Source organism: Neofelis nebulosa, chromosome 3, assembly GCF_028018385.1.
Source record: "Neofelis nebulosa isolate mNeoNeb1 chromosome 3, mNeoNeb1.pri, whole genome shotgun sequence".
Taxonomy (NCBI): domain Eukaryota; kingdom Metazoa; phylum Chordata; class Mammalia; order Carnivora; family Felidae; genus Neofelis; species Neofelis nebulosa.
This window is the reverse complement of record NC_080784.1, coordinates 67958890-67972636: the sequence shown is the minus strand read 5'-3', so window position 1 is coordinate 67972636 and position 13747 is coordinate 67958890. Positions and strand designations below refer to the sequence as shown.

Sequence of the window (13747 nt, the reverse complement as noted above, 5' to 3'; positions counted from 1 at the left end):
ATTTTCCTCTAAAACCCACTTAATCCATCCAAATCACTTGTTCAAATCTCAAGTCTATTTTCTTACTTTTTAAAATATAAATAACACATTCAGTGTTGTTACAAAAACAGCTGCTTCCCAGGTTACAAGCTATTGAAGAAATACAGATTTCATTATGCAAAGTTTAGTTTGTTCTTGAATTTTTTTATTTTCAATGGAAATATAACTTTTCAGTGTTTATGAATAGTAATGCCAGCAAAATACCATATATGTTAGCTAAAATAATAATTATAAAATGAGTAGTTTTTAATCACTCTCCTGCTATCAATTAAAATTTTATGTATACTTTTAGAGCCATCTATGAGTTACTCTTCTCTACACTCACAAGAGATGTGTTTTCCTTTTTCTTTTTCTGGTTAGAGAAATATTTTAAACTAAGTTTTCTGTAGGTTTTAGCAGCAGAATTTATGATCTGAATATGTGATACAGATGTGTTTATTTTTAAATTTACTGCTATAATATTATACATATAAACACTTATTATGATTATACTGGGCACAGAATAATAAAAAATACCCAATAATGGAGATGTTGGTAGTTAAAGACACAGATTTTCATTTAGAGCATTCATTAGCTTTATTTATAAAGAAAATAATAATATATTTGTGTACGTTCACTATAATTATTAAGTTGTCATGACCAAACTTCTTTTTGTTGTTGTTGTTTAGATGAGAGACAGTAACAAAGACAGATAAACTCCATTTTCTGGGTTCACACATTTCAAAGATCAATCATGGCAATAGAGCTAAGTGTTGTACCATGGGAAAGTTACTCAGACTATGTGAGAATTTCTCTATCTCAAGCTTGGAGATAAGTATTATACTTATGTCATACAGCTATTATAAGAATTAGATTAAATGGAGAATGTAAAACATTTAGCAGTGACTGGTGCTTGGTAAATTTTGAAAAAAAAATGGTACTGTCGCTATTTTTATGACTAACATTATCTCTTCTTTTAAAAATTAGTAGACAAAAATTGTAAAATGGTATATAACCAGATTTTGATTTCTGTTCTCATGTTTTCATCAAATCTACACTGTGAAATATACTGCTACATTTCAGTTTTCTATGTTATCAAATTCTATGGATCCATGAGCCTGCTAAAACTCAACTGCATTTTCTAGTAAGAATTCTTGAAGTTGATCCTTTCAGGGATCTACAAATTCAAAACTATTTTCATAATGATACTTAGGTGTCATTTGCATTTTTCTCTTCCATTCTCACACATTAGATTCTTCCAAATATAGAGGGTAGTTTTCAAGGGGCTACATGACATGTGATATAATGAGTGATATCACAACAATTCAACGCAGAAGCAGAATATATGAATCCAGCATCTTCTATTGAGCCAGACATGAAAAGAATTTGCAAAATGCAAAACAACGTGAATCTCTTCATTTTTCTAATGTAGCTTTAAAAATATAGCTTTAAAACAGTTTTAGTTATGGGTACATATAAGGAGTTTATTATGGTTTATTTCAATGAATTAATAAATAAACATCTTTTACTTTTCTCAGTTTTAATTTCTAGTATGGTAAATATAAGTGGATAGTAGTAACCCCATAAAATTAAGCTTTTGGGTTGTCAATAATATTGAAGAGAGCAAAGGGGTTCTGAGTCTGAAAAAAAGTTTAATAACCATTTAGGTTTCAATTACAATTCTTTCTTCATGAATGCGTTGTATTGCAGTATATTACAAAAGTTCCTGGCTTCAGTAAAAGCTTCACCACTCTAGTCACAGTAAAGATTTGCAATATGTGCAGCCTGTTGTTTCTTTTTTCATCCCCTGGTGAAGACAGACACATGTACTTTGTCTTTTCCAGGTCGATTGTTAATCTAATGGAGTATAGAGGCTCTAGAAAGTGATCCATAATTTGTTTGTTCCTTGTGAGCTTTCTTTTTGCTCTGTTTTTCTTTCTATACAGAGAAAGGACGTAAGCAAGAATTATTTGCAGTCTTGTAAAAGGGAAGTATTTCCTAGAGGAATTTCTAGTCAATACTGCACCTTTAAATACATGAAATAGACTGAGAAAAAAGTGGATATAATGCACATTGCTGTCTCTTGAGGCTATCTGCTGAAGAATAACCATGTACCAAGATAATATAATTGGATCATTTCTTATATATAGTGTATATGTTATGTAATGTATATCAACAATAAAATGTGGATAATTTGTAATTATTGTATGGATAACGATGGCAAAAGATAGTAATAAAAGCTATTTTGTGGTGATGTTTGTCGTTCTCTGTTTAAATTGCCACTGCTTTAACATTCAAATTATAGTCAAGAGCAAATTATAATCATATGATGCAGTGATTTGGTAACCAATCAAAAGATAATTCAATAAGTTTTAGTGTTATAAAGTCCTTCATTGGTTGATATTATTATTTTCACCTTATAAAGATGCTGAGCTTATTTTTTTTGAAATGTAGAAAAAAATATCTTTTTTAGCTAAAGAAAAATATAAGCAAGAATAGATAGATAGTCCATATTGCATGTCTCACCTTGAATAACTTAGCAGGGAAAGGTTTTGGTTCACAAATGTTCCCGTTTTATATCTTTGTCTCTGGAGTTAAAAACTTTTTCACACTCAAAGCTCCTCCCCTCCTCCCCTGCACGTACATGCACTCTCTCTTTCTCTCTCAAAATAAGTAATGAAAACTTACTTTCATTCTCGCTAGAAAGTTTTTTGCAAGTGGTCATGCTCTTTACTGGGCACTGGGCACCATTAATTCAGCAAGTGGGTACTATTTGATTGGTCAGAGTGACATTATGTAAAACCAGTCCTTTTGAGTCAGTATACCATTTCCTGAACTTCCAAAGATATGCTGAAAAAGCTGAATACAAATCTGCATGATTAATATCATATTTAATGATTAACATAGCAAAGGTTATAATAGAGTATTTTTGTCATATAATTAATATTAGTTGGAATTATGTATATCTTTGTATATACACCCATGAGTATGTATGTATATATATACACATTTAGCATACATAAATATGTATATGTATATACACATACATCTGCAAATGGATATCTCTTGTCAGATCACAATTGTGATGTGAAAACTTTTTAATGAAATAATTTAAAATACACAAAAGGCCAGGTTGATGTTAGTATTTAAAGCAAGGGTAGAGAACTGGCTAATGAAAATATCGAGAGCTTGATCATGGTTTAATTGGCATCGTGTACTGACCGTTAGAAGGCATGCTCTCTACCTCTCCACAATGCTGTAACTTTCTAAGTTTCATGAATTTAGAATTTTATGCTCTGAAAATCCTTTTTAATTTTAAATAACTTCTCAATATTACTGTGAGGCAGCAATCTGGTCTTGAGAACCTTAGCATTTTTTTTTCTCTAAAAATATATGAGAAGCTTATGGAAGGAACTCACAAAGTTGGTATATATTAGTCTATATTTTTCAAACTCCCTTACAATGCATAGTAGTTAGGCCAATGAAACAAGAATAATTTCAGGCTGAAGAAGTTAAAAACTGACCTGTTTGCCATATCTCTTTTTCCCCAGTTTGGTGACATTACAGATCACAAAGCTTTGTGATCAGATCATGGTGTAACATGTAAGCTTTTTGTAAGATTTCCCTGCAACTTTCTATTTGTATCTTGTGTCGGTAGGTGTTAATTATATTGATTTGTTTCAATCATTTCCATAGTGTTGTTTGAGTAGATTCATAAATATTTACAAAGATTAGAAGGGACAATCTTTAATAACATAGAAGTTATATTTTTGACTTTCAAATCATTAGATGTCATGTAAATCCACTATATCCCAAAGTAGCCTTTATTCAATATTGATCCTATAGATATTCATCAAAATAATTCCATGTTCTAACAAATTTAGGAAATGCTATCCTATATAACGAACCACCTTACATCTGTGTTAGGCGCTTGAAATTAGCATATTTAAAAGTTAAGATTAATTCATCAGTGAATAAAATGGCTTAATTTCCTTTAATTCAGCGCTTATACAAACCAAAACACATATTATTAAGTTAGACCATATAATATATTCCTAAATTGTTGTTTACAAACAAATATTAATATACAATTTATTAGATTACATTTTATTACAAGATCATAAAAACGTTTTGGAAGAAAACCAGTCGGTCTTTTAATGTGTATTTTCAAATCACATCATAAAGTCAGTTATCAACAAGAATGACTTAGACTTTAACTTACTAGATTGAATTTTCTTTAGGGAAAATATTCCAGTCTTTATATTTCCAGTATTTTCAGAGTGCTTTACATTTAATAGGCTCTTTAAAATATTTGTCATTAAATGAGGTGGATATTTCCTCTCTTAATGTCTTCCTGCACTCCTGTAAGCCACAATGATGGCTAGAAAAGGAGTGGAAGAACCCATAGAAGTAGAGGACGCTGTGCTTCAAGCTTAAATATCTGTGTAATTAGTATGATAATACACATTAAATTCAGTAAAATCAATTCAGATTACAAAACCCTGGCTAAGCTAGATTCTGATGTTAATGTTTAAAAAAATAATTTTTCAGTTATAAAATTTTATAGTTTTAATACTTGCCTAGAAGTAAAATGACATTATGAGAGGTTTATCATTTTTAACTCTTTTCAATATTAATCTTAAAATGCCAGAAACTGGAATTCCCCAGCTGGTTTTCTCTTGGATAAATTTCTCTTGGCCACAACAATGACACAAGCATACAAACAAGGAGCATTACTACATGTGGAAATAAAAATGGCTCTCAGAGTTATGTAGTTCATATTTGTTATTTTTGATCCTTTAAAAATAAAAGTAGAAAAATTAATTTGGAAGCTTCAGTTGGCTGTTACTTTAATTACTTTTTATGAAATAATTGTACGTACTGTTAGTATTCAGTGATTTCTCAAGCTGGCCAGCATTACTATTATTATATGCAATCATTTCTAATTGTAATGCCTTGCCAATAACTGCAGCATTGTAAAAAATAATTTACAGATGACTATGAATCTAAATCAGGCATATTGTTTTCTCAAATATACTATGTTAAATCTTGTTTATTCTAAGAAACAACAAAGGACTCTGATGATAATTGCACATGAAATAAAAGATTTTAAAAACTTTACCCAAAGACATTTACTTATACAGGTCTTCAAATTATCTGCGAAATAGACTAAATGGCTATTACTCCTCAAGATATATTCTCTGTCAAACAAAGTTATGAAAAGTAAGCAAATCACTGGTTGATGGAAAATAATTATTGAGAGTATATATTTTAAAAAACTAACAGAGGAAAATTTTAAATAGGTAAAAATGGTTTCATATAATGAATCTCAGGGTCATTTTAATTAATCTGGAGGTCTCCTATAATTTTAAGGGTAGCCTGAAAAATATCATATTATTATTTCATATTCAAATCATAAAATAATCATGTTCACGATTGTTATCATAGTCAAATTATAAGAAAGCATTGTTTCACATACTTTGAGGGCATTCATATATCACAAATTTGCAAGGGGAGTGACAACTGTATTTCAAGCAATATGTTAGAAAATCTGGCTCAGAGAAGTAAAATAATACATCCAGTTTTTACCAGCAATTAACCAGCAAAAGTCAGATCTGTGCTACCTGATCTCTGACTACTTAAGTTTTGTTCCTTGCATTTTGATAACATGAAATCAATTTTTAAAATTTCAGGAGATATATTATATGATCTCAAGAGGGAAGAGAATATAAAGAAATGTTTAACAGACATGTTAACGCTAGTTTCAACAATGATTACATTTGTATGTTCAGCTGTGAACTACCTAAGTGGAATAAAATGAGAAGGTATAGTTACACTAGAACCTCTTTAGAAAACCAGACTTTGGGGGCGCCTGGGTGGCTCAGTTGGTTGAGTGCCGACTTCGGCTCAGGTCACAATCTCGCGGTCCGTGAGTTTGAGCCCCGCATCGGGCCCCTGTGCTGACAGCTCAGAGCCCGGAGCCTGTTTCGGATTCTGTGTCTCCTTCTCTCTGACCCTCCCCCATTCATGCTCTATCTCTCTCTGTCTCAAAAATAAATAAACGTTAAAAAAAAAAAAAGAAAGAAAGAAAAAAAGAAAAGAAAACCAGACTTTGAAGAAGCCCATACAAAAGATTTGAGAAGCAACAAATACCAACAGGGGGAAATGGTGGTATGCCTCATCATTGAGAACAAAACTGAGATGCTTCAATTCTCAAATTACTTGAAGCTTATGAGACACAGCCCTCGCAGGTGGCAATGACTCCAATTCATTTAGGAAACCCATTATAATGAGGGAAGAAAAAGTTTGTATAGGATCAAGTGTGAGGCAATATTTTGGTCATTGCTTACCAGAACTCTAATGATGACTTACTACATTTTTCTCCTAAGAATTTAAGTAAAGCACATGAATACCTGGCCAAATGCATTCTCCCTGGTTTTTATGAATAAGAAAAATAATAACAATAATAAATGGAAGTGAAAACTGCTTATTCAGTATAGACTATGTTTAAGGAACTGGTAATAACCTTACTGAGTATTAACAACTATCCTTATATTTGAGATGAGAAAATTGGGACATTAAGGGGCCCTCGATTATATGGTAGTGGAATCTAGATTTGAATCTAGATCCTTCAAGTTTACCATCCATTTTCTTAAATAATTTATTACATTTCCTTGATAAGGTAATAGTTTTTATAATTTTTCTTTTTCTAATCGAAATCAGGGTTTATTATGGAAGTTAATGTTTAAGTTTGCCTTTATTTTTTGACATAATTTTAAACTCTTAAAATCATTTCAATATATTATAATGTACCTCTCTGGTTATATAGCGATAATAAATCAAGCTGATAAAGAGTAATAAATATTTTAATGGTAACAGTTTCACAAAATAATATTGATTTATAGTCAAATGAAAATATTGAGTCAACATAAAAATGAATAAGGTCATTACTAAAACATAGTCAACAAATCTACTAAAAATTAAACAACATAATCACAATATAAAAATAATGGAATTGAGTACCTTCTTCTCTCCATAATATGTTAGCTACTGCAGCATGTTAAAAAGAAAAAGGAGAGAAAGAAAAATAAGTAAATAGAGGTTCAATTGCATACTAATATAAATAACTATTAAAGAGGTCACAATCTCTAAGATAGAACATGTACATAAAAGTGATGTTGAATTCAACAAACTACTTCGAATTAACAAAACAGTAAAATGCTGGTACTAGCTAATAATGCTCTTTTCATTTATTGAAATTGTCGATTCTTCTTTGTAATAAAGATGTTGCTAATAAACAAAAAACATTTTATGCATCACTGGAAAGAATGGGATAGTTAGGTTAATGCTATTGAAATACATCTTTAGAACAAATATTGGTAGTTAAAACTATTTACTAAAGACAGTATAGTTAAAAGTTGCTAACTGAAAAAATATATATTTTAAAAATTCTCAGTGATCACAATATGTAATATAACTACATAATATGCAATATTCCTGAGCAAGAAGAATTCTTGTAATTAAAGGTTTTGAACATAGCAGTAGCCTATTTTTAAGTAGCATGCTTTCACTTTTTAAACCAAACAGAATTAAATACAGTAAAACCTTGGTTTGCAAGCATAATTCGTTCCACAAACATGCTTGTAATTCAAAGCACTTTTATATCAAAACAAATTTCAAGACCCATTGACTCATCTGCGATCATGTGACTTTCAGCATTGCATAATATTCATATTGCAAAACGTTGCTCATTTATCAAGTTAAAATGTGTTAGAAATGTTTGCTCGTCTTGGAGAACACTGACAGAACAAGTTACCGGTAATCCAAGGTTTTACTGTATTTCTAACTATATCTTACTTAGTTCAGTGCACAATAATGGTTCAGATTAAATTGTTTTTGGAAAATAGTTTTATTAAATATTATACCGAGATTAAATCAATAGAGTTAAAATATTGAGATAGAAATAATGAAATAAATACCAATTAGAAACATTCTCAGAGAAATGTCTGCCTCCATTACCAATTCAATGTTGCCCAAATTTTATGCTTTCTAAGCAAAATAAGATGTCAAAAGAAAGTGTGACTGATGTAAAATCTCATGCACAATTAAATATTCCCTGAATATTTTAGCCATATTAAAGCACTTTTTTTTTTTTTAACGGAAGCCCTTTATGAATGCAGCAGAGCCAACACGGTAGTCCAGCACTCTTAGACAGATGCTGACGGCCCAAGTCATCCAGTTTTCAAAACCTGCTGTATTTTTTAAAAATAAATTTGTGTAAAGTAAGCTTTTTTTTGTAATTCTTGGCATTTTTAATTCTTTATGATTATTTATCCACATCTGAATGCATGCTATATGCTTCCCTTCAGGACATTTTGTGGTGCTATTCTTGTTGTCTACAGTATTCTTGAAATGAATATGAAAATGATGGATCCTATTTGTGAGGAGAGGACACAGACCTCAGTTACCAGCAGTTAACCTCGGTCTGGAAGTAGATGATCCTGCTCCGGAAGTACCATCAGAATATCAGTGGTAGTCTCAGTGTCTATCTATGTCATTCACCTCACTTCCTCTCATCACATAGGCATTCTATCATCTCACATCATCGCAAGAAGAAGGATGGCGAGTGTGGTGCAAACAGATATTTTAAGAGAGAGACAGATAGGGAGAAACCACATTTCCACAACTTTTGTTACAGTACATTATTAAAATTATTTTGTTATTATTGCTAACCTTTTGGTGTGCCTGATTTCTAAATTAAATTTTATCATAGGTATGTACAGATAAGAAAACACAGTGCACCTAGGGTACAGTGCTATAAGGGGTTTCAGGCATCTGCTGGAGGTCTTGGAACATATCCCCCCCATAAGAGAGAACTAACTACTGTATTCAGAGAAATTTAAGTAACTGAGTCTATTTGAAGCACAAAAGAAGATGAGGCCGGAGAATTTTTCCATGAGTAGATGAACAAAGTCTTTTGTACACCATGCAGCAGATAATAAATTTTCTTCTGTAGGCTCAGGCAAGGCTGAGCCATGATTAGACTTATCTTTGTATGGGTGGGTTTTTTTTTGTTTGTTTATTAAAAAAAGGGGGGGTGACTAGACACATTTCCTCCTATCTCCATTCATTCTCTCAGTGAGTACTGACTGAGTGCCTAGCATGTGTCAGACATTGTGTTCAGTGATATAGGACACAAATTAGAACAGGCCTAGTCTCTCTGTTAATAGAGCTGATGTTCTAATTGAGAAAAAAAAATTAAATTACAGATTTAATGTGTTATAAAAGAGAATAACATTGCTGTGAATGCTTTCAACAGGTGGATTAAGCATAGTGAAATATTGAAGGTGTATTATACAAGATAAATAAAAGTGAACCGAGTGAGGATTTAAGGGTAGGTTTTCCAGATACTGGAAAAAGCCTGCACAAATTCTAGTGGTATACCAAAGTACTGCTATTTTAAAGGGCTAAGGACAGATATTTTTTAAAATAGGAAATCATTTATGAGAAAGTACCAAAAATACATGGTTTGTGATATTAACATCAAACAAGGCAAAATTCAAGGCACTGCATGCTGAACCTAAAATTATGTAAACTAAAAACATACAATTAAAATATAAAGCAAAAGCTATTAGGATTGGATACAAAATTGATAAATCCACAATTATATTCTATTTCTATAACTCTTCACTTACAGTGTTTGAAAAATTAAGAGAAAAAGACACAGTTTCAATAATATAATTATTAAAACTGAATTAGTATTTTTATAATAACTATCATACTATACAAACTGAATGTTGTATTATACAAACAGAAGTATTTTTTTCAGGCCTTCTGGAAAATATTTTCAAGAGTGCTCACGAATTAAACTAGAAAATAAAAAGTCTCTGTTTTGTAGATATATTCCAGTCAGCATAAATCATTTAGATATTTTCAGACAATAATAAAGAAAATATGATAATCTATGAGAGGTGTTTAAATATATTTTATTTTATTTTATTTCAGAGAAAGAGAGAGAGCACATGAGTGGGGGAGAGGAGCAGAGAGGCAAAGGGAGATAGAGAATCTTAAGCAGAATCCATGCTCATCACAGAGCCCAACACAGGGATTGATCCCACAACCCTGGGATCATGACCTGAGCTGAAATCAAGAGTTGGATGCTCAACCGACTGGGCCATCCAGGTGCCCTGAAAATCTATGAGAGGTGTTTAAACACACAAAATTCTTCAATAAATTATTACTTTTTAAAAAAATCAAATATAATTACAATTCATATAAGACCACAAAGATGAGTATTCGATATATGGACCCAAAGAGTTTTGGCCAAAACGTAATGCATAGACTTAATTGATTCATTATTGAGCCAAACAGAGAGGGGGAAGAGAGAGAGAGAGAAAGCAGAATTGGAAGCAGAAGCAGGAGGAAGAAAAAAGGAAGAGAAATATGGAGACAAGGAAGAAAGTAAGAATGACTATAGTTATGATTTTAAAATATGGTAGAATTTTTTTGTAGTTTCAAGTTTTTAATTAAATTCTAGTAGTTAATATAATAGTGTAATATTAGTTTCAGGAGCGCAATTTGGTGATTCATCACTTTAATGTAGAATTTCTGGCTAATAAATTTGATAATCTGGATTTCACTTAAAAAAAAAATCCAAGGAGGGGCACCTGGGTGGCGCAGTCGGTTAAGCGTCCGACTTCAGCCAGGTCACGATCTCGCGGTCCGTGAGTTCGAGCCCCGCGTCAGGCTCTGGGCTGATGGCTCGGAGCCTGGAGCCTGTTTCCGATTCTGTGTCTCCCTCTCTCTCTGCCCCTCCCCCGTTCATGCTCTGTCTCTCTCTGTCCCAAAAAAAATAAAATAAAAAATGTTGAAAAAAAATTAAAAAAAAAAAAAAAAAATCCAAGGAGGGGCGCCTGGGTGGCTCAGTCGGTTGGGCGTCTGACTTCGGCTCAGGTCATGATCTCGCGGTCCGTGAGTTTGAGCCCCGCATCGGGCTCTGGGCTGACAGCTCAGAGCCTGGAGCCTGTTTCAGATTCTTGTGTCTCCCTCTCTCTCTGACCCTCCCCTGCTCATGCTCTGTCTCTCTCTGTCTCAAAAATAAATAAAACACTAATAAAAATTTAAAAAAAAAATCCAAGGAAATATAAATATCCAAACTGAAAATGAAGAAAAATATGGAATAAAAATAACCGTGGTACTAACATGAAACATTTTTTTAAAGTTTTTATTTACTTATTTTGAGAGAGACAGAGACAGCGAAAGTGGGAGAGATCAGAGAGAGGGAGAGAGAGAATCCCAAGCAGGCTCCACACTGCCAGTGCAGGTCTCAAACCCATGAAGCTATGATATTATGACCTGAGGCAAAACCAAGAGTCAGACGCTTAACAGACTGAGCCACCCAGGCACCCAAAATTGCAATATTTTTAAATGTTTATTTGTTTATTTTGAGAAAGAGAGAGAGAGTGGGGGAGGGGCAGAGAGAGGAAGAGAGAATCCAAAGCAGGCTCTGCACTGTCAGCACAGAACCCCACACCCCATGCGACCACGTGAACTGTGAGATCATGACCTGAGCTGAAATTAAGAGTTGGACACTCAACCACCTGAGCTACTCAGGGGTCCCTTAAATGTTTTTAGAGTATCAACCAAGATGGAAACATTTCATTTATTTTATAAAGTCAGCAAAAGAGATACCAATATCTGATAATGGTAACAAAGCAAAGGGAATTATAGGACAATTTCACCAATGACAAAAAATTATAAAATGCAATCAAAACTAATCAGGATATTAAAAATTTGATCATAAGTGAGCCTGGGTGGCTCAGTCAGTTCAGCATCTGACTTCAGCTCAGGTTCATGATCCCATGGCTCATGAGTTCAAGCCCTGCACCGAGCTCTGTGCTGACAGCTCAGAGCCTGGAACCTGCTTTGGATTCTGTGTCTCCCTCTCTCTCTGCCCCTTCCCTCACTCACAATCTCTCTTTCTCAAAAATAAACATTAAAGATTTTAAAAAACAAATAAAAATAAATTAAAGTTTGATCATAGACAGGAATCCTCTTGGAATGAAAGACTATATTGATAGGTATTTATTTAAGAAATTAATTAATTTAATGTAATATATTAGTAATATAAAGTGAGAATAATTAATGCAATATAACTAAATAAATATAATCTGATAGAGTGTGCCACCTATTACCAAGTATAGTCTAAATACTCTTAGTGACTGAGCAAACTATATATAGGGGGTATTACACTAAGTGAAATAAGTCAGACAAAGAAAAACAAATACCACATGATTTCACTGACACGTAGAATCTAAAACATAAACAAAAACAAACAGATACATAACTACAGATAAGAAGATAACAAGATAAAGATGATTAAGAAGTGAAAACGTCCACTTATAAAATAAGTAAGTCACAGAGATGAAAAGTACAGAACAAGGAATATAGTCAATAATATTGCAAAAATGTTTTATGGTGACCACATTAATCGTGATGAATGAGCATTGATGTATAGAGTGTCAAATCAATATGTTATATACCTGAAACTAATATAATATTGTACATTAATTATACTTCAATAAAATAAAAATAAAGGAGAATGTAAATACAATAGAATTAACTAAATTGCTATTATCTATACTTAATAAAAAAGAAAATTAGACATATTTTATATTAATAAAAATTTAACAAAATATCAGGATAACAAGTTGAGAGTCTAAATAGTGATTTGTAATTTTCATTAGAAATTAGTTTTTTTGTGAATTCATTAGACAATTCATTAAGTCAAGAAACAAATATAAATTGCATTAGTAGTGCAAATTAGAGAATTAAATAATCAAAATTTGAAGATAAAATTAATCCCAAAAGATTGAATTCAAAGTACACATAAAGTTAGTAAGATGATTCAATTTGGTGACAAGACACAAGATAAATAACCCAAAACCTATGCTATGGAAGAATTAGAAAACACAAAAGAGAGGTGCCTGGGTGGCTCAGTAGGTTAAGCATCTGATTCTCGATTTTGGCTCAGGTCATGATCTCACGGTTCATGAGTTTGAGCCCTGCATCTGGCTCTGCACTGATGAGTGGAACCTGCTTACGATTTTCTCTCTCTTCCTTTCTCTGCCTCTCCCCCACTCTCTCTCTCAAAATAAATAAACTTTAAAAAAAGAAAATGCAAAAGAGATCTTTTTACAATAGCCCAAAGCATAACATATCAATGAATCACTAAATTCTACACCTGAAATTAATATTACACTGTACGTTAGTTAACTGGAATTTAAATAAAAACTCAATGACTTATTAAAATATAAAAAGTATAGCAAATCAAGTGTAACCTTCACTAAAGATATGCTAGATGTAAAGCTATATTATTCTTAATTCAAGAGAATGAATGTTTATAGATAGAATTTATTCTGCAATTACTTAATTTAAAATTTGCATATATTGGTATTGTGTATTTAGAACATATTCCATGTTATTGTATCAAGTTGGAATGCACATTAAATTAAAAAAATACTTTAAACTCAATTACAGGGATATAATAACCAAGTCTCTTTTCCCTAGATGTCTTTTCATTATTTTTCTGATCTTGATATAAATGTGCATGAATTGGGGGTGTTTCTGATACTATCAGTAAATATGCAACATATAAAAATAATTTTAAATCCTCTATATTAATCTATCAGATGTCTACCCTAGACTTCAAATATATAAGGTTTTAATC

The 13747-nt window shown here is 32.0% G+C and overlaps 1 protein-coding gene across 3 annotated transcripts in view; it reads right to left on the bottom strand.

The window, feature by feature from the left end:
* FSTL5 (follistatin like 5) overlaps positions 1–13747 on the bottom strand; it is a 789672-nt gene that overhangs the window by 102991 nt on the left and 672934 nt on the right. For 2 of the 3 annotated variants that reach the window (XM_058720999.1, XM_058721000.1), the window contains exon 11: positions 7042–7068. In XM_058720999.1, the coding sequence (XP_058576982.1) occupies positions 7042–7068 (27 nt within the window). The remainder of the gene's footprint in view (positions 1–7041; positions 7069–13747) is intronic. The other variant, XM_058721001.1, reaches the window with a different exon arrangement.